This window comes from Mytilus trossulus, chromosome 10 (assembly GCF_036588685.1).
Source record: "Mytilus trossulus isolate FHL-02 chromosome 10, PNRI_Mtr1.1.1.hap1, whole genome shotgun sequence".
NCBI classification, from domain to species: Eukaryota; Metazoa; Mollusca; class Bivalvia; order Mytilida; family Mytilidae; genus Mytilus; species Mytilus trossulus.
The window spans coordinates 45,546,554-45,568,447 of NC_086382.1; the positions used below are offsets into that span (position 1 = coordinate 45,546,554).

Genomic DNA, 21,894 nt, shown 5'->3' on the forward strand with positions numbered 1-21,894 from the left:
CAATAGTAGTATCATCACCCTATTTAGTATATTTTGTAAAAGCATGTAAATAATATTATTAGAAATATTGATTATACTCTTTGGTTTACAAATTGAAGGGTCTTCAAAGTAGTATCATATTTTGTCTCCTTCAATTATATAAGTACTCTTGACAAAAGTTATACATATACAACCTCTGAAGTTCCAGTGGTTTAACTTGATACATACAATTATTAAGAGGACATGAAATACTGATCATCAATCATATAGAACGATGATGATCATCTGCTACCTATTCAATTTACTTCTAATTATGACCAGTAATAGTACCCTTGCAATGACATATGACAGTTGTTATCCATTCGTTTGTTGTGTTTGAGCTTTTTATTTGTCGTTTGATTTTTTTTAGGGTCTTTCTGTTTTGAATTTTCCTCGGAGTTCAGTATTTTTGTGATTTTTCTATTTAACATTTACATGTATTCAAATAAGTTGATTACTAATCGTAGTTAACACATTACTGACAATAAGTTGACAATTATTAAGAAGTTATGGCTGAAATATTCATTCATATTCACAATAAACAAGCCTTAAATTAGTTGTTTTTATCACTTTCGAGTTTGACTCCTTTAGGAGAAACTAAAATATTTCCCGTAATACTGTAACATCAATTTAAAAAACGCAACATTGAAAGTCTGAATAAATTGAAAAATGAGTTTTAGTAAAATCGTTCAAATCTATATAGTCATATATCATATTTTACACTCTAGTAATTTATAACTATATTTTTTTTACTATGCAAAATGAACAATACTCGTGTTATGTAACTGCATATATTGAGAAAAGTAGGACAAGTAGGACAAGTAAAGAAAAGTAGGAAGTAGGACATACTTAATGAATATGTTATATAAGAAAACGAAAACATGTTTCAGGTATTTAATGAAATAAACTCATCATAGATACCAGGACTAAATTTTATGTTCGTGCCAGACGCGAATTTCGTCTACAAAAACTCATCATTGACGTTAAAAGGAAAACAAATGTAAAACAGGACAAATAAAGTACAAAATACTTATATTAGCATCATTCGATTGAACATAAACACAATTATAACTGAAAACATGTCATATGGAATGCAATTGCATATGAAATTATTACCTCAACCCATTCTGTTGAACCAAATAAACCATGTTCTTCAGCTCCCCATGAACAGAACACAATGGTACGCTTTGGTCTTATACCTAAAATAATAAATTCAATATTCATATCTATTTCATATAATTGGGACATCAACATCAACTCGCACCCGCAAAGTAGAAAGAGATTAGTATAAGTTGTAATCACTTGTTTCCCAATTCATTATAAATAATAAGTTATATAGGAAGATGTGGTATGAGTGCCAATGAGACAACTGTCCATCCAAGTAACAACTTATAAAAGTAAATCATTATAAAATATGTTTAAACTATAAATACCTTGTTTGAGCATATCACCAAGACTGTGGATAATTTCTGTTAATGCTGCTGTACCAGATAAAGGATCAATAGAACCGAATACCCAGGCATCGTAGTGATTCCCCAGTAATATATACCGATCTGAAATGGAACTAGGAGTTAACGATATTGTGCAGTTGGAACATTGTCTTCATATATTTGTTGATAATCTGTAGATTACTTGTACATTTTGTTCTTCAAAGATTGTACATCGTAAATTTTATTAAAACCTCCTACTATAAATCATTTGCATATCAAATACAAAGAACTATATACTGTCATTTCTTTTCAAATAAATTGATAACTGGGATAAGCGATAACATAGAAAAAGGTTATGAAAAAGTGTTTTCGTTGATGATATAATGAAATATTTTTACCTGGTTCAACAGATCCCTTTATATATCCAATGACATTATAAATAGTCCTTATTTCTTCGAAGTTGTTCACAATTAATTTGGCTCTCCTAAAATACAAATATGCATACATGATCAATCAAAACAGTTAATGTATATCTCATATAAAAAAATGAAGATAAAATAAATGTTAGTACTAAAATATCTTTTGATTGCCAAGAACGTTTATTTCAGGTCTAAATTGACATAATCACACACGCATGGAATAAACAGTATGAAAAATGATATCTACCTACATGAGAATCGAGTTGGATCTTACAAATGTAGTAAGTTTCAATCAGTTATCTCCCTAGAAATTGCGAAATGTTTTCGAAATTCACCTTTGAAAAGTAAGAATTATGGTTCCATTTTGTTTAGTCAGAATACAATCGTGACTATGTCGTAAGAGATTTTGCTGTATTGGATCAAAATCGTAACAATGTTCTGTGTTTCCTGGATGGTGTCCTGTGGAATGGGGATGATCTGGAGAAATTTGTCAATGCTGTTATTTTGCCAATTGAGTCAAGTTAAAAGCCACAGCTTACCGAATGCAAACAGTCTTTGCTGAAACCATTCCGGAAAATCACCGTTATAAATACGAGATTCAGCATCAGTACCCCTGTGTGAGTCCCGATAATTACAGAACACGATACGACAGACCCCAGACAAAGTAATTTGCAATGTGGACAAACAGACTGTGATAGGATTGCGTTTCCAGAGTATCTTATACGTGATATGGTGACAGTTTTCTAACTGATCTTCCGTCAGCGTAAGTTCACTGTCTTGATACTCTGATCTATGATGAATCGCATTCCGTAGAATAGGGACGCTGCCGGGACTGATTCTATCGTTTTTTAACATGCTATAAGTTACAATTTTTGTAAAATTTTAATGTTTCATATAGTTTTGTTCGAATTTATTTAATGAATGATAAAAAGCGGATACACATTGAAGACCATTATCTTCAATCATATAGTCTCGGTGGTAAAGTTATCAAAGTAGTCTTAGTAGTCTAACGACTGGATCACTAGACTGTAAACACCGAGGTAGTGAATTGGAATAACAAAGATGATAGGTGCTCCCGAATCGAATCTTAATTGACTTTGATTGTAAGTTTTTAATCGATGATCGGTTGTTGTGTTCGGGCACTATGTTTTCCTTCAACAATAACACTGATCGCCACGAACTGTTGATTCCAACTGCTTTTCAGCTTCATACTTACTACTATACATGACAAACTTTATTATTATCAGCTTGTTTAAGTTGAAAAGAAATGAAAGAGAATCTTTGCAGACATGTTGATACTTGATACAAAGTTTTAATAACTTACAAACTGGCATTTGAGAATCCAGTTCCAATTCTGTATGTAATATTTAGTTTTCCCCTCCAATCTGCTGGTGCCTCTACTCCGTTTAATTCCCTGTCAAATTATAAGAAAATTAGAGAATGTAAGATTTAAGTGAACATTTCAAAGACACTGCAAACTAAAACTTAACTTAAATAGCGTAAATTTCCATACAAATTAAAAGGTTACATATAGCTTGATATATTTGACTTTAGAATTTCAATTGAGAAAGTCTGATGCCAATGCTATAAACACTCGGTAATAATTGATTGTTTTTTTTGTTTTTTTTTTATGCAGCAGTATAACATTTGAGAGGAACAAAAGTACATGATTATTTTCATTCTTTTGTATTTTGGAAAAAAAAAGGAACAACATGTTATTCAATGACAATGTCCCATATAAACTTCCATTTAACAGGTAAAACAAATGTAATCACTTAATCTGGATAAAAGGAAAACACGCTGTGTGAAGTACGTATAAAGTGAACTTAATATACAAATTTAAAACATAAGTTTCATCCTCTAAGCATGTGTTTTTGACCTTCATTAAAATAACCTGCTATATAAGAACACTACATAAAATATTTGACAAATGGTGTAATTCTATCTTAATGAATAATGAGTTTTTACTTAATAAATAAAATATGTAACAACAAGTTACATGTCCACCTAGCCGAAATATGTATTCAACAAATACAATTTGTAACATATTTATATGTAGAAATTTAATCAAATTATCTGAAATCACCACATACTTTTTCTTTGCCTTATGGTGACTTGAAAAACACCGGTACCACTCAGATAACAATTCTACCTTGACAGGTAAGTTTGTATCTAGCCTATAAAATACTTATTTAGCCTTGAGAATTGAAAGGTCAGTTTATCCCATACATACAAAAGAATTTTACCTATGAGGGTCAGAATGGGGTTTACAGAATAGAGAATACATGTAAAAGCAACAAAAAATAATAGAGAATAGAGAAAATGAACATCAAAATAAAGAATAGAGAATAATTTACTGCATTGCAAAAGTATAAAGAATAACTGTGCAAAATAAAGGGTTACTTAGGTAACTGTAATGCAATACTGATAATATAATCATGATCAATGTACATTGTACATAATTGATAAATAATCTTTTAACAGAAAGACTAAATAGTAAAATCATTTTCATGAGAATTTTACAGAATGAGTTATTTCAAGGCTATTAAAAGAAAATGCCCTAAAACTTTAAAGAATACAGATATTAAAAAAACCCATCCAGGTCCTCATGTTATTTACATTGTCAAAATATAGGCCACACCATTGTTATTCCAAGAATAATCTAGACATCTAGTCAAACTGGTTTTAAACTAGAGATCTAGTCAAACTGGCAGTTTGCTCCTGCCCTAGATGTCTATTTCACAGTGACCTTATGTGTTTGTGCTTAGAGTACATTGTACTGTCATATTTATTGATTTTTTTGTTGGGACATGACCTAAACATGCAAAACAGTGGCTTGAGATTTCAATTTAAAAGGAATCAATAAAATCTAAGAAAGTTTATTCTATATGAACTTATTTTAGTATTATAATAAATTAATATTTGGAATTTTATATCCTGATTGATGATTTTTTTGGGGACCAAGATGTTTTCTTCATTCTAATTCACATTATAATTATCTAACCTTCAATTCACATTAAAAGATAAAAAAAAAATTCAGCTCTCGTTTAAAATATTTTGCAACTAAATTTAATAATCCGTTAGAATTTGGTGTAAACAAAAAACAAGAGAACCTGCAAGCATAGTCTATTTCTATAAAGTCAAGCCGATAGTTTTTTTTTATATCTGAAAAGAAAACTAACATTTAAAAAAAAGGCAGAAAGTAACCCCTAAAATTCAACATTTACATATTTTAAACAATTGAATCAAGATGCACAAAGTTTAAGCATTGGTCAGAATATAGGGTTCTTTTGTACTTTAACAATATCACAATAACAATAAAGTGACCTTAATTTTGGACAAGGTAAATGGCATGAAGCCAATTTTACCAACTTCTTTTGTATGAATGGGATAAACTGACCTTTCAATTATCAAGGCTAAATAAGTATTTTATAGGCTAGATACAAACTTACCTGTCAAGGTAGAATTGTAATCTGAGTGGTACTGGTGTTTTTCAAGTCACCATATAACAAAATGTCCCATAATAAGACAGCAATAAATTCATAACAAAGACAAGTCAAATGGTAACACTATTTTAAAACAACATTTTTAATACTTCATTCCAAAACCAAGTACAGCTTATAAAATATAAATACATTTTTTGTCAAATAAATTAAACACGCACCATATCACATACACAGATAAAATGTTTACTACTTTTAGATACATTAAATCATTCAAATACACTACAATTTCAAGTATGACCCAGAGTATGATTTTGTTTAATTTTTTAACAATAAGAAGTGTAGTATCTCAGCTAATTTTTAGTATTTACCAAGATTGTTTAGTACTTTAATATTTTGTTTAGAAAGCAATTGTATCAATTTAGGGTGGTGTCTCCAATAATATTGTTTGGTATATTTTTCAGCAAATTTAAAACACATATATAAAGCATTTGTGTTACAAAGTATAATTTACCTGAGAAATTTCTCAGCATCACCATAACTAATAGGTTGTGCAGGTATGCGGAATTCGGCGATATCTTTTTCAGTTTTACGATAAGCATAATCTATTAAAAAATATATACATTTTAAATGCATGCAAATTCGCAAGGAAAAGCTTTATTATTTTTTAATTTGGTATACAAGTAGTAAAAGAAATATAGCTGGCTAATGATAAATCAGAAAATATTCAAATTAATAGTTGTATTAAGACTTGATTATTTTTCAATCTGGTTTATAATCAAATCCTACAAACAAATTAGACCTTAGCAAATGTTAAAAAACTGCTAATTTAAGAAAAGTAACATAAGACAGTTATATTACAGGATATACGTAGACAATCTTAATAAATTTACAATTTCCCTCTTAATGGTTTCATTTCTAAATAAAGAGTGCAATTTCCTTATTAAGTATATAATTGACAATTCATTTTAATACTTCTGTGTGAATATATTTTTACTGTTAAAAATTTTTCAAATAAAATTACGAATATAGTTGTTCAATTGATTGAAAATAAGGACAATATCTCCCTCCTACAAAGCTCTGATTCCTTTCCCATGTTTTGCTATATTTTTTGTCCTTTTGTTTTCATCTGTTGTTGCAAGTTTCTTATTCGTTTTCGGATGTCTCTTTGTATTATCGTTTTCTTTTTACATAATTGATTCAGGATGTTTGTATGAACAAAGGTCAAAATCGTTCTGTTTTATCTATTTATGACTTCAACTGTTTAAGCCTTATTTTCATTTATGTGAATGCGTTTGGTATAGTTGTTTCTTCTATAAGACTTTTAATAAGTGTACCTTTTGCGGGATAAAATGGGGTAAGGAAATCTCCATCAGGACCGACAGTTCCACGTTGGACTCCAGTATCTGGCAACCACCACGAGTTAGGATATGTAGCTTCTCCTGCCATATTAAAATCGGACGGGTCCGTGTACATTACAATTCCTGAGGCATTGTGGTTTTGTGCATTTTCTACCTAAAATGTAGTTATGGCATATAACGTTTCAGTTTTTTAAAATTGTCAAATTTAGTTTCCAAGGACCAAATGAAAAGACCACTATAACCAAAAAAATTCATATACATTTCTTCCTCTCTCCCAAAACAGAAACAAATGAACATAAAGGGCAGAAAAAAGGTCCAGAATAATATTTACAAAGATACCTAATGTATGTTGATGGGAAAAAATTGTTTCATTTGCCAAATTTATCTTCAAAAGAATCATACAATTCTTAAGGTTTGAAACTTGAATCATCACTTCATTTTTTTTTCTTATTACTGTTCAATATGTCTGATTATACTTTAGGAACAACAAATACTACAGACAGACCCAGCAATGCTATCGAAATATCGAAATATTCTTCTAAAATTTGAAACAGATTGATGAGTAAACCAGGGATCTATGACCAAAACAAAGAATTCAGTTTTCCTTCTCGTGACTCTCAATTCTATTATCCTGACATACCAACTACTAAAGTCGGATTTCTCTGTTCCAAACTAACTAGACTTTTTATCCCTGATAACATTATTTCCTTTACTTATCCCAACTTCCTTATACCGTCCACATGACCATATTTTCTGGGTCTAATTGTGACACTTGCTTTTATTATAACGCAAGTATATAATTCATAATCTAGAAATGCTTGTATATTTACCTTAGATCCTCTAAATATCTTCCCATATCTAGCAATCAATACTTTCCCAGTTAAATCCATACTTAGGTTCTTTGTTAAATACATAAAGTCTTCTATTCTCGCATAGTTAACATATACGAGGTCGCCCTAAAATTAAATCATTTGTTATCATTATATTTTGGAATTCAAAGTTGTTTTTTTTTTATTTCAAAGTGTGAGGAATGTTAATGAACACCATAAAAACAAGTTGGAAGTTGATCTGCAATCCTGAGACAACAATGGCATCACTTGGCTTATCAATGAACCAATTTGTAAAGAGGTTTCATCAGAAAAAATATATAACAGTCATCAAGTGGATAAAACTAATTCACGAAAATTATTTTACACACTTTACCTAGTTATCCGTATGATAAGCAAGTGGTTTGCTTAACTGACAAATATGATTTCAACTGATATGGTAGTTCTCAAACAGAAACTTTATGTTCATGAGGTATCAATGTAACATTAAGTTCCAAATGCAAGTCAAGATGGTTGGTTTATGAACACCAAAGAACAACAACTAGGAAGTACTTAACTGTTTCCGACATTTGTGTTTAATTTGGTTCAGCTATGTTTAGTAATTTTATAGATGTTAACTTTTTCATCATTATACTCACAGCTCCAATGCAAAACCTTAGAAGTGTGTGCAATGTCCAAATTCGTAAGATGTATTTAAGCTTACGATTTTGCCATTTGCTTTAGGGACTTCCCGTTTAGAATTTTCCTCCGAGTTTGGTATTTTTGATATTTTACATTTTTTTCGCATGGTATTTTACTATTAAAACATCCAAATAAGGACAAATCATTGTCATCTGTTATCAAAGGAGTAGATGAATAATAAGGTCTTATTTAAGAATTAACTATATATTTAAGGTTTTTGGTTGAAAACGAAAAAAGGCAAAACGTTTTTGCTACTTATTTATTCCTCCCTGATGACGTAACTGTGATGTTTATGAAAAAAAAATAGCATTCGCTGACATAAGTGGACCATGTTCTTGGTTTGTTCTCCAAATAGGGGTTTTGATTAGTTAGTTTTAGGTTTCGAGCCTGAATAGGGATATTAAGTTGAAGACTATTTATAAACGAAAATTAGCCAATACGACTAAGGCAATCCGTTCCTCCGAAATAAAACATTAGTGTTTTGAACAACATTTAAGCAAAGGAAAATTTACAGAAAAATAAACATATCAAAATTTCTTGTCAGCACTTATGTGCGATCTACTGGGTTTGTGATCCCTCGTTTACGAAACAACTTTCAGCAGTAGTATATCCCCAAATATTGATACTGATCATCAAAGATATAAGGCTTATAATTTGGTATGCAAGACCCACGTTCCGCTTGTGTAAGTCTATAGACTCAAAACGAGATACACCACACGTGTGATATGTCTGTAGAAGACTAAAGGGTTACACTGGGGGACATTTGGTATGCAAGACGTGTGTTTCGTCTGCATAATACATATTAGTGGCTCTCATATCAAAAAGTAATATTATATGTTTTGTATCATCAATGACCAGCGCGTCTGCATAGACTCATTAGTGGAACCAATGTTGGTGTTAGGTATTTGTTATGATTAACTTTAGGGTCAGGGCTTATAAGTTAGTAAATGTCTAATAATGAATAATCAAAGACGTCATATCTGGAACAGAGCTCAACGGTTGGTACGAGTGTAAAAACTTTGCAGTAGGCTTTGGATACACACAATTAAATTGACGATAATTTGAGAAGAAAATAGATACTGCTATTGACGTCAACCAAGATGTCTTAAATCGTAACAAAGAATGGTATAAAATTATATCCGAGCGGTTGGCTAATGATGTTATTGCTAGATTACGGTTACAATAGGTATGTAGGTTACCCACCTTAAGCAGTGACAATCGAAAGTTTTGTCAATCAACACTACAATAGCTGTGAATTATGTTTCACTAACACTTTAATTGCTCATGTCCTTCGGACATACAATACCATTTAATTAAACGGTTGCAATGCAAGAATATATACAGAAAAAATATGACCCGAAAAATATAATAAATTGATTTCGAAACTTCTTCTCGATGAAGTTATAAATGTCATTAATTGTGTTCCTTAAATATAAATAAATAAGGAAAGTTAAATTAATTTTGAGATATTAGTTCAAAGAATATATGATCAATGTTTAATACTTGAAAGGATGAGCTGTTTGGTATTCATTAGTAGGACGTTTGAACCAACAAAATATCTGTATATACTTTTTTGTATAGAGGTACATGCCAAAGTTGGTAAAAATATATTGGGGCAGAGGTTAACAGTATCAAAGATACCAGGCGTATTAGTTGGTATGTAAAAAGTTCTATTCGTCTGCTTCTCCTTCATACGACATATAAGAGGCACTAAAATCTAAACAGTTGGAGCCAAAACAATAACGAATTTAAAAGCAAAAACTATGCAGTGGTGCCAAATCTGTCTGAGGCCATCTAAAACTTGGGTAGACTAAATAGTTTTGAATAATTTTAACCTGGAATGAATAATAAATGCACAGAAAATGACCACATAAGTGATACTTGACGATTTAAACTATAAATGTATAATAAATTCACAGAGAATGATCGCATAACTTATTCTTCGTGTCAATATTTTTATCACTACTGGGCTAATGATATTCTCAGGGTCCAGCAACGAAATCGACATGATAACAGGTGTATATGTATAAATACATCAGCCTCGCAATTCGTTTATATTGAACTCATCGGTTGCACTGTATTAAACAGTTTAGTTTGAAGGCAAAATCAATTACGAAATTAAACAGCATAAAAATTCAAAAAGTTTTGCCACATTTTGCTAAGGTACTATATACCTTCGCTGGTAAACCATAGTGTTTCGTAAGAAAATTTTAAAAACTATATGAGAGAGACTGCATCTATATTTCGTGTATCAGCGCGTCGAGAGAATAAGCCAATAGAAGAGTCGGGTTAAAACATTGGCATGACAGTTCATAACATTTAACTGCTTCAACTAGAATGATAATTTATATTGAAACTGGCTCTGTTGTACTCATTGTAACAGTATCGTATTTACACATACCCCAAACTAAAAGAGATTTGGAAATAGATCGTATGCAGTCGCAGATTTGTTGTCACTACATCGCTGTCAAAGGTTATTTAATAATTAGGGTACGATTCTTTTCTGATATGCATATTTTTACTTTCATAGCGTTATTTATTTGGATTTATCAACCAGCAGTGATTCGTGAAAAAAATTCAAACATACAAGTCAAAATTAAATGAAATTCAACCGGACGTAAAAAGTGATTAGCTATCTGTTAATGATAGACATCAAAATAAAAAGATACAACATAAAATACAATGATATCATTAACTACCCATATTGAATTCAATGTTTAAATTAAAAAAATAATAAGACTACTAAGAATTTAATTTGATTCACACTACAATGTCCGTATAGTCTTAATATCATTCATATGCAAATCAATTATAGAGGTCATACAAAGGTGTTTGATACTATAAACTACATATATCATGTGCATATGCATTCTATTCATTTGAAGTATAACTGATAAACTAAATTCTCCAATTTAATAATAATGTATTCCGAAGATTACGACTAATGGGAGAGATATCCATTACATTTCTGTATTATGCATTTATTGCATAATGTCACAGGCATCCAGATAATTTACACATTAACACAAATTTTAAATAACTTCACGCTTCTGTTTCATTTGATGAAATCATCTTGACACATGACAAGAAAGAAAATTGAAAGGGCGAACTAAATTTGAAATAAATAATTTGTTGGTGCAGCAGAAAATAAAATTTATTAGTTTCGTCAAATATATTGGCTGAATCATCCTAGAGGCATGGAACATAAAATTGCATTTAAAGGAACATGATAATTATTTCAAGGCAAACGCCTATAGTTAGAAAATATATATTCTGAATTAGCAGCATTTGTAGCAGTAAGCTATTCTCATCAATTTCATTTTTAAATCAATATGCCTTGAATTAAAAACCTACTGATTCATACAGAAATATTATCAAGCTTAGCATTACATCATTTTACGATTGATAAGTGATGAGAATATATGCATTTTCAGTTTAGCAAACACAGGAAATGCCAAACCTTGGGAACATATAAAAATGAGCTTTGAGCCATATAATTACTCATTCAAGTATACACTTTGCTTCAAAATTTAAATGGGATTATATAATCTTTATCAAACGTAAATATATTGAAATTATTTTATTTCCAGCACTTATACAACAACAGATGTTGTACAGGGTTGAGGAGAAGGTGGCAACCACACTGTGCGGTTTTTTGTCCCCTCCATCTTTTCAAGTTAATGTAATAAAGCCTAAAAATAAAATCAACACAAAATTTCAAATTCAGCAAGAAAACTAAAGAAAATTACCTAAAAAGGACAGTTGAAATCATTTTCCTAAATAAAAGTGATAAAATATTGATAACTTTACTTCTTTGTGATAAAATATATTTTCACAATGCATCAATATCATATTTAATATCAGTATTAAACAAAATATTAGGTCTATTATTGAAATAAAAACACTAAGAACTTACTTCTGCTACTCCAGCGGATGCAAACGCATTAAATGGCGCTACAATAGTTTTCTTGTTACTGTCAGCATCTAATGCCTTTTCTGCTGTTGCAGACTCAAACAAAACAGTGTTTCCAGAAAGTAACTGAATCTAAAAATAGAGAACAAAAAATTTGATTTATCTAAACGTTATAAAATTTTGTATTTTTTATAACACAGTGTCAAATCTAATACTAAAATAGTATCATGATCCATATTCCTTTTTATATGTCGTAATATTACATTTGTATATCATAAAATATAAATAAAAAATAATGCATATATACTAAGGGTCACCACTGTCTGAGCAAAATATGTTACTACAAAGAACGTCTCGTCCTTTATCTTAAAAAGTGCAATGGAAGATACAAAGACCTTGTTGATAAATATTCTTATCAATTCCACAAATAATACACGATGGTCTTAAAGTATAGATTATATCTACTGGCGTTGTTTATCATCTCAATTCTTTTATTTGTCTCTGTAAATCATAACATTTACTGTTAAGTCTATTTTTGGTTATATCCATTTTAATATTGTGATATGGTAAATTGTTCCTTTCTTATCTTTTTTGATTGTGTGCGTTGTCTATAATACCTTTTGGTTTTTCTTTGTTTTTCTTTGTTGTCATATTTATGTGTTTATATAATGTCAAAGATTATAAGACAATGTTGACAGCTGTTCCCATTTTTTTGACATTTTTACCTTTTATGTATTTTGTTTAGTTCACCTATTTTTGTCAATATAATGGATTTTTTTATTAAGGACTTTCTATTTTGAATTTTCCCCTGAGTTTGGTATTTTTATTATTTCACTGATATCTTATAACCATACCACTAATGCCCGATTAAAGATACTTGTTGTGTTATCATACCTTATTTGGATGTGTATCATTAGGGTAAGACATAAGTACATCGTAAGGGGTAGTTTTAACACTGTCGATCCCAGCTTCTTTCCAACTTTTTTCCAGTATGTGTACTAATTCATTTCCACCAGGGGTACCAGACATACGTGTATCACTGGCGTATAGTCTGTAATTAAGTTTGAAATATCATTTCAAATCGGCTTTTCCCATAAGTTGATGTATGACCATTTAAATAATTGGTTTTTTTTTTTCTTCTATCAAAGCACAGGAAGCAACAATAAAAATAAAGTTATGAATTTTATCATATGATTCTTAATAATCCAAACGTATTATAAGGAAATGAAACATGGTATGTTTAATAAGAAATAGATATATGTTTTTAAAATTGAATCATCATGGATTTGAATAAAGTACAACAGGCTTCTGTGAAGAAAAACTTATCATCAAATAACAAATTCAAAACGTTTCCCCTTAAACAATTTCCTAATGTCAAATATTACATAAAATCAAATACATTATGTAATTTTGTTCCAAGTGCCAGTAGCGTAAATTTTAAAACTAAAAGCTCTTTAGCAATAACTTAAGCACTCATGACTTTATACTACATTGACTTTCAAATAGTTGGGTGCTCAGGTAACTGCATAAAAATCGCTTCATCGCACTTATATTTTCAAATTTGATTTTGATATAAATCATGATATGACAACCTTATAATAACGTACATGTTACAGAATTAAAAGAGGCCATGGTATCTATTAAAGGATTTTGTCATAGAATTTTATGCGAAACAAAATTGTTCTTGTGATTCCCAGCTCATGTACTGTTACCAAATATATATTATATATATATATATATGTATGTGTACCGTACTTAACAACACCATATTTAACCCTTGTCAAGGTTAATATGACAGTTAAACGACAGCGAACATCAATATTGTATATGTCCTTTGTTGATTTTTTTTTATATTTGAATTATAAATTGTATTGTTCTATTTTTATACAATGTAACCTTTAAAACATCGTATTACCTGAGGTTTTCTTTAATCTTTGATTTATCTAATCTGTTTATAATTTTCCTTATGGCTTCTTCTACACTGTAATGGGAAAAAGATGAGCAATTTAAACATTTGAAGGTGAACTTTTCTTTTTCATCTCAATCATCATAGCACACATATGAATATTTTAAACAAATTTGTGATTAAAACACATCACAATTTGGCAATCAATTGATAAATCAGGTGTCGTATATGGCACATGATCTTTCTGCCCTTCTAGAGCAGCTGGTATCATCCCTAGGTTTTGGTGGAGTATTCGTTTCTTAGTCTTTAGTTTCCTATGTTGTGATATGTATACTGTAGTTTGTCTCTTATTTTTTTTCTGCATTTTATGGCGTTGTTAACTTTTATGTTTGAATGTCCCTTTGGTATATTTCGTCTCTCTTTCTGAGATCGAGTACAGCATATAGCAAATACCACATGACAAGTATCATGTATCAAGTAACTTGGTATCAAACATAGCCATATAATTCGGTTTGTTGGACGATTTTTTATTGGACTTTGTTTCTTCTGTCTGTTAAATATCAGACAGTGAGTGGTCTAACCTTTACTTATTTGTGTTATTATTTGACTCTGTTACATCATCAAATTTTCTTCTTTTTTCTCTTACTGATTGTATATGATTTGTAACATTCGTAGGAATTACATACTTTCAAAATGTGTTATTGGTGTTCATATTTTCTGTCCAAATTTGGCAACAAAAATAGCAGCTTGTTCGTCTTTATATATCACGGTCAACTTAATCGGTTTTAAATATATATGGTTGTTTTGGTTTTTTTTCAAAGTATGGTCAAGATTGTATCAATGCATGTTACACACCAGCTATCATTAGTTAGATGTCAATCTAATATAAATGACCGATATCAATATAAATTTCTGGTATAATCATAAAAGTTATACACTAATGCAAAAGTTGTTATTAACATGTTAAGTTGATTGGGTCTTTGGGGCTGTTTTCACTTCTGTTACTGAACTCACCTTGGCTGGCCCGCAAGGCCTAAAGATGGATTTGTTTCGTTATCATTTGGTGTGGTATTATCCTTTACGAAATAGCCAATTAGAATTCCAACAGTCAAAAACGCCAGACAAGATATAAGAAGCGTTGCTAAGTAACATCGGTTACACCTATTCGACTTCATTACCATCTTTGGATCATCTGCCAACGACAGATTAGAAAACCTGAAGAAGAAAGAGTTTATATGTCAGATTACTTCAAAAGTATACAACCAATTTCTGATAGAAAATAAAATAATTTGAATTGGAGGAGCATTATTCCCCGCAGACAATCATAGAACATGATATCTTTGGCTTCAACTTCTACGCCCAATCCTGGACCCGCCACTGAATATACTGTTTATATGTAATTCGATTGAACGTTGCGAATTTGTAAAATTATAATCCCGGATTTATTTGGGATACTGTTTCGTGTATTTTTATACACAAGCATATACACATAGGGATAAGTAGCATATGCTTTAGAAATATTACTGTGGTTCAGCAAAGGTAAAGACTGTAGTCACATGACCTATACTTAAGTTAAGATATAGTTTGAATTACGCTGCATGTCTTTTCTTTATACATAGATTAATTACTTTTTTAAAACAGTATTCTGGTCCAATTGAGACAATGAAACAACACAAGTAGATTGTTTTCATTTACATACTCTTCATACCATCATAATTATGGAATAAGGTGAAACTATATGGAGAAATCATCGTAAAAAAGAATTACAACGCACAATTAAAACCCTTACGTTTGTGTTATGGGAGAAGATAGAGTCATAAAGTGTTGTCATATAGCTGGATCAAACATTATCATTTGTAATTACTCTTTTGGAAATAAGATTACTAAGTGTGATGTATACTGAAGTCATTTACAAGATTTAAAAAATCATATTAACTACACTTAAAGGTTAATAAGTATGTTGTAGTTAGAGGACAAACTAAATTATATAGTAAAGATAAAGATAAAATCATAAGTGACCTGTTTTGTCAGTTGTAAATATCGATCAAACCACAAACCTTAAAAAAATCATATCATGAACAACAACATGTAAATAAATTCAAAATTACAAACTTGTAAGTGCGTAAATGAGAATTAATCTTTTATTTATATTTAAAATGTATTTAGAGGGTAACATTTAAATTACTAGGAAGTAAACCAAAGAGATAAAACTAATAAATATTTATATAATACAGTTGCAATATATGATTTCAATTGCAGCATATTTTAATTCATTTTTAAAATGGTTTATTGTATATTTCATGTAATAGTTATTTTCATTTTACTAAACTTAATATATAATTTCTATTTTTTTTTTAATTATTCCAAAAATATTCTACTATTTATGCTGTTTAATATATAAATGATATTCCAACAAACGTATCTATGAAAATGACAGAAAGTCAACGTTCTGGTGATCAATCAGAACCTCTCCCACGCGATATACACTGCGATATACACTAAGGTGTTGTAGTTCTTGTTATTGTTGTTTTAGAGGGGGGAGTTATGAAAGTTAGTCCATAAAGAACATTCACCAAATACTAGAAAAGTTATGAAAATGCTTGTTTGACAAGTTAATATAATAATTCCTTTATTTCTATACTAAATAAGTAACATTGTTCTTACATTTATATTCGTCTTTCAAATACTTTAACTACTGCAATTTAGTCGTACAATTTTAAGATAAATTTTCAACATAAAAAATAGAAATATTATATTACCAATTAACGCTAATAATTAAACAAACAGTACTAATTATAAAAATATTAAAGAGTATAATTAATAAAGGTAAAACGACTTACTTTCCACGCGACATGTTGGCAAGATATGAAATACAAGTATCTTAATATATTCAACTACATATAATTGTAACACAACATTGACTCATGTGTGTGTTCATTCAACCTATCATAACACAAGGTTGGATCTTGGAAATGCATCAATGAGAACCAATAACTACAATTAACCCCTACGCTTTAGTACTGGAATGTTTTAGAATTAACTAGTATTTCAGAAGTATGAGAAGGGCGGGTGAAAATCTATTCGTAATATATATAAAAAAAAAACGCCTATCATTTACATGTGCTAATCAATATTTATTTATTATTAAATACATTATAAGGTGCAAAAATAGATTGCATATCTTATTTGTTATTAGATCAACCTGTATTAGGTTAAATCACCTGATCGATATAGGCACATTATAATCATATGTATTTAATGACTTGGTATAAATTAAAGGTATGCAAAGAATTCTACTATCAAATAACTTATCAGGCAAAAGTAAGAGTGTCAAAAAAGCTCAAAAGACATAAATAGAACTTTTAAATATAACGCTTAAGTACTGTATGTTTTATACTTAACTTATATAGTTTAAGAAGGGCGGGTGGAAATCGATTCATAATGTATAAAATAAACGCCTATCATTTACTTGTGCTCCTCAATAGATATGCATTATTATGTTGTATTTGTTTTTAGATCAACCCGCATTACATCACGATATGGTCAATAGTGCATTTATTGATTAGAAAAAAGTTAGAGGTATGTAAAGAATTCCATTATTTTATAAATTATCAGAAAAAAGTAAGATTGTTTAATCCTAAAAGGACATATATAGAAAAATTGCATTACGAGTTCAAAGTTACGTGGAAACCATCGTGATTTGATAACTAGATAGAGCGTTATAAAATGGTGCCAAATATATTAAAATCTGCCAAAAAGTCATCAACTTTTTCATGTATATAATTTTACAATTTCCTTTAATATGTGTTACATAATTCAAGCTTTTGATTTTGGACTTTCCCTTTTGAATTTTACTCGGAGTTCAGTATTTTTGTGTTTTACTTTTTCCTTCACACAAAAAACACAACACTGATAATAAGTATAATAATATGTATCTTTGGTGATTATAGTGAGGAAATTTGTTCCTAGTGACTTACTTTAAATAAATGTTTTAATAACAGCAATAATTATCCTTTTCTTGATTTCAATATTCCAGTTTAACACCGGAAAACTCTGTACTAATATTAATGACAATAAAAGATCAGAGTCTGAATGCCACCTATGTTTCACGTATCTTATCTATCCTTGTATTACTATCTTAGAGGAATGAAGGCGCAAAGTGGTTTCCGTTAACTTATAAATAGTATTTCTAAGGGGAATAATTCGTTTAAAATATTTGGTCACAACTTATTTTCGAAAGTACAAAATGTATCAAAAGGCATTGCTGATACAAACATAAGATTCTGAATAGAGTTGTAAACATGAGAGCGCTAACAAGAAGGGTGTCCAGTGTTTTAATGTAACTGCATACTTTGAGTACTTTCTGACTTTTGTCTATCTTTCAATTGTTGCTGTGCAGAGTATCGATTTGAGGATTAAGCCATGTCCAACTGATGTTTTCAGTTTCTTTTATTACATGTAGACCACCTGTCTCAGTCTGATGGGTGCGTTAACACAATGTACATACAAAAACCGTTAGTTGTCTCGTGTGAGTTGTTTTAGATGTTGCCTTACCGGGGACTTTATAGCTTACTATACGGTTTTGGTTTTACTCATTTGCTGAAAGCCATACGGTAACCGTATATTGCGTCTTATTTTGGTCTTTTAATATTTGTGGATATTCGTCTCATCTTAACACATCTTCTTGTGTTTCTACATAACTGCTTACTTTCCGACAAGGGTGTCTTCATCAAATAGTAAGTTTTCTCATAAGGATCATTTCATAATAATCACTTATGACAAGTAATTGGTGTTTGATATGCATTAGCATCCATGCATTTCAACTGCAAACATAACATGTGACCCACCTACTAAACACTTTGAAATCTATGATTATTAAAATGTTTTTGGTTTCAGATTGGGTGTGATTGTTTATATAAAAGCTTTTTTACTTCTTCAATAGCATACTTTAAGATGGACGTAAATGTTATATTTGATTGTATAAACCACAAAGGATATCGGGTCGATTGATATTATTAATCACTTCCTTAATATGTTGACAGTAGTTTTATCAGGTCATTAAAACATGTACGTAGATCAATAATTGTTAATCAATATTATATACAAAAATACCACAGACTCAATCTAACTGTTCACTCATGCTACTCCCGCCTTTAGTATACGGCAACAGGAAGTTTACGGATCATTTTACATAGTATTAAAATCAAGTTCCTTTTCATAGTAACAAACTTTCAGGTAGCTCTTATTTGAAAAACATTCAAAAAAATGTGACGTATGTTTCATACATGACCATTATATATATGAAATTGTTATCGCTTATAAAATCGGTGTAAACAGAACAGTAAGTTGATGACCGATTACTCTGAAAACGCATAACTAGGTAAAGCATGCGGTGAAATAGCCTAGTAACAAGTTTCATGATTTTTTTTAAATCTGTATTTCCGAAGTAATAAGCACATGAATTCTAATACATGGTCATCATGTGACAGAATATACAAGTATTCTGCAAGCAGTAAGTTGACGGTCTATATGTAAGTGCATCCAATCGATTGATGTGTTTTTACTTTTGGTTTGTCGTTTGATTAGGGACTTCCCATTTTGAATTTTCATCACAGTTCGGTACTTTTGTGATTTTATTTTTCACACGGTATAGCATGTTTGTATGAAGACTAAACACGTTTCTGAAAGATATGATTCTATGAATGACCATATTTCTATATCCAAGTCAACTTTTAGAACTAAAAAACTCCAACTACTGATTACAATCAGAGTTCATTAATTATTATGTATGATATGGTACAACAATACAACAAATCTATTGCAACGAAAGGAACAGTATGTACATCTATAAATAACTATTACACGATATGAAAATACAAAGACTTTGTATGATAGATCGACAATAAAACCACTTTTCCACCCGAGACTAAATGATGTAAGTTAGAAGTAAAATCAAAGAACAAAAAGCAAATACTAATTAACATAACCAATAAATGTAGCTAATAATTTAGCTATTTTGGGAACTAACTGAAAAGGAATCAAATGAGATCAGGGTTTCCAGCAGATTAACAAAGACAGCACAAAACAAAAAAGCCTTCACGTTAATATCAACATGTAGTTCATAAAACCTAAGAATGTAAATAAAACCTGTGAGGTTGATAAAACACTTTAATTCAAAATGAAAGTATAACATTGTTCCTATACCAGTTCAATTAAGGTTCCAATTATTTGCAGTTTCCCTAACTAACTGCTTAATAAGTCTGATAAGCAAACCACTTTCCTTTACAATGACACCTTTATTTACACTACATTTTCTTTAATATACAAAAAGATATTGGGAATTAAGTTTATAATTACAACCAAATAAACAAATGTCACCATACAATAAGCAACTTTTGAACAAAAGAACCTCCTGAATATGAAAAGCAAGAGATGTGTTATATACATTAATAAAGGCAACAGTTGTATACCGCTGTTCGAAAGTCATAAATCGATTTAGAGAAAACAAATCCTGGTTACAAACTAAAACTGAGGCAAACACATCATCTATAAGAGTAAAACAACGAAACAACAGAAACACTGAAGTGCAACAAAAAACCAAAACGACAATGCAACACACACAGAAACGAACTCTTAGATAACCACTGCCAGAGACAGCCAAAAAAAAAAAAAAAAAACATAGGCCAATATACGGGTTTCACATACAAGTTTCGACAATATGTATCATATATTTTGTATTCAAACTCTTCAATAATGTTAAAATATTTGAATTTAATCTGGAGTTGAAAACGCCGTTCTTACACACAAGTTTAATTAGGGAAATTAATTACTCTACAGTGACAATATTTACCTAACATCTAATAAATATTGAATCGGCACCAGCTTTCTTTGAAAGTGACATCCGAACTAACAAATTTAACTTATTGAATCCTAAATCAATTACAATCATTACAAAACAGAATGAAAGAAAGAGGATGCGTAATTCATCATAGAACTGGAATATAAATGCAGTATTATGTCATTAGATGTGTAGTTATCAACAGAGGTTTGACACAGAAGTAAGAAATAGCAAAAAATGTTGTCTGTCAACTCAATGACTATGAAGCAAAGTGTCAACATATTATATGTATTGTTGACAGACATTTAATAGTCAAATTTTATATAGTATCTAGGTTTAATTTCCAAACAGCTGTGAAAGATAACCAGACCGGGAAGGCGTTATTATTAGAAAGGTGTTGCCTTATTTACAGAAAGTATGGAGATGGTTCACTTTGTCTTTCAAGTTTTTTTCAGTATTGTGTTTTGTTCAGTATTTATAGCCACACTCGAGGTACTGACTCGCGAACAGAAACCTGGTTACAGTTAATGTCCTGCTATGAGAATGGCCATTAGACTGTGCGTAGCGCTACACACGACTGCATGTCTTGTCGGAATTTGGACATACAATCTGATGCTACTTGTTTGAAGAGTGGACCGATTGTGCAATAAATATTCTCGCATCAGTCTTTGAGCTTCATATGTGTCCAGTTTCAAGGCTTAATTTCTTTCAAATGCTAATCATGTGAATTAAACTACATACTTTAACAATGCTCGGAGTAAAAACTTATAGACGTTTAAAATACGGCAAACAACTACAAAAAATTATATTATGAATAGTTTAAACCTTGTAAAATCAACATAGCCATATCAAATGCAAATTAAGATTTTACAATTTAAAAACATTATCTCATGTATGTACATCGTCAATCATAAAATTGAGAATGGAAATGGGGAATGTGTCAAAGAGACAGCAACCCGACCAAAAAAAAACAACAGCAGAAGGTCACCAACAGGTCTTCAATGTAGCGAGAAATTCCCGCACCCGGAGGCGTCCTTCAGCCGGCCCCTTAACAAATA

General features: G+C 30.3%; 1 protein-coding gene across 5 annotated transcripts in view; it reads right to left on the reverse strand.

Annotated features, from left to right (window-relative positions):
- The window catches only part of LOC134687451 (putative N-acetylated-alpha-linked acidic dipeptidase), a 69,557-nt gene that overhangs the window by 10,835 nt on the left and 36,828 nt on the right, over positions 1 to 21,894 (reverse strand). For 4 of the 5 annotated variants that reach the window (XM_063547758.1, XM_063547760.1, XM_063547763.1 and 1 more), the window contains 11 exons: positions 15,013 to 15,213; positions 14,008 to 14,073; positions 12,987 to 13,143; positions 12,096 to 12,224; positions 7,502 to 7,627; positions 6,648 to 6,825; positions 5,825 to 5,915; positions 3,192 to 3,281; positions 1,847 to 1,932; positions 1,452 to 1,571; positions 1,135 to 1,217 (listed from right to left, as the gene is read on the reverse strand). In XM_063547758.1, the coding sequence (XP_063403828.1) occupies positions 1,135 to 1,217; positions 1,452 to 1,571; positions 1,847 to 1,932; positions 3,192 to 3,281; positions 5,825 to 5,915; positions 6,648 to 6,825; positions 7,502 to 7,627; positions 12,096 to 12,224; positions 12,987 to 13,143; positions 14,008 to 14,073; positions 15,013 to 15,213 (1,327 nt within the window). Of the gene's footprint in view, positions 1 to 1,134; positions 1,218 to 1,451; positions 1,572 to 1,846; positions 1,933 to 3,191; positions 3,282 to 5,824; positions 5,916 to 6,647; positions 6,826 to 7,501; positions 7,628 to 12,095; positions 12,225 to 12,986; positions 13,144 to 14,007; positions 14,074 to 15,012; positions 15,214 to 16,838; positions 16,973 to 21,894 lie in introns of those variants that run through there. The other variant, XM_063547761.1, reaches the window with a different exon arrangement.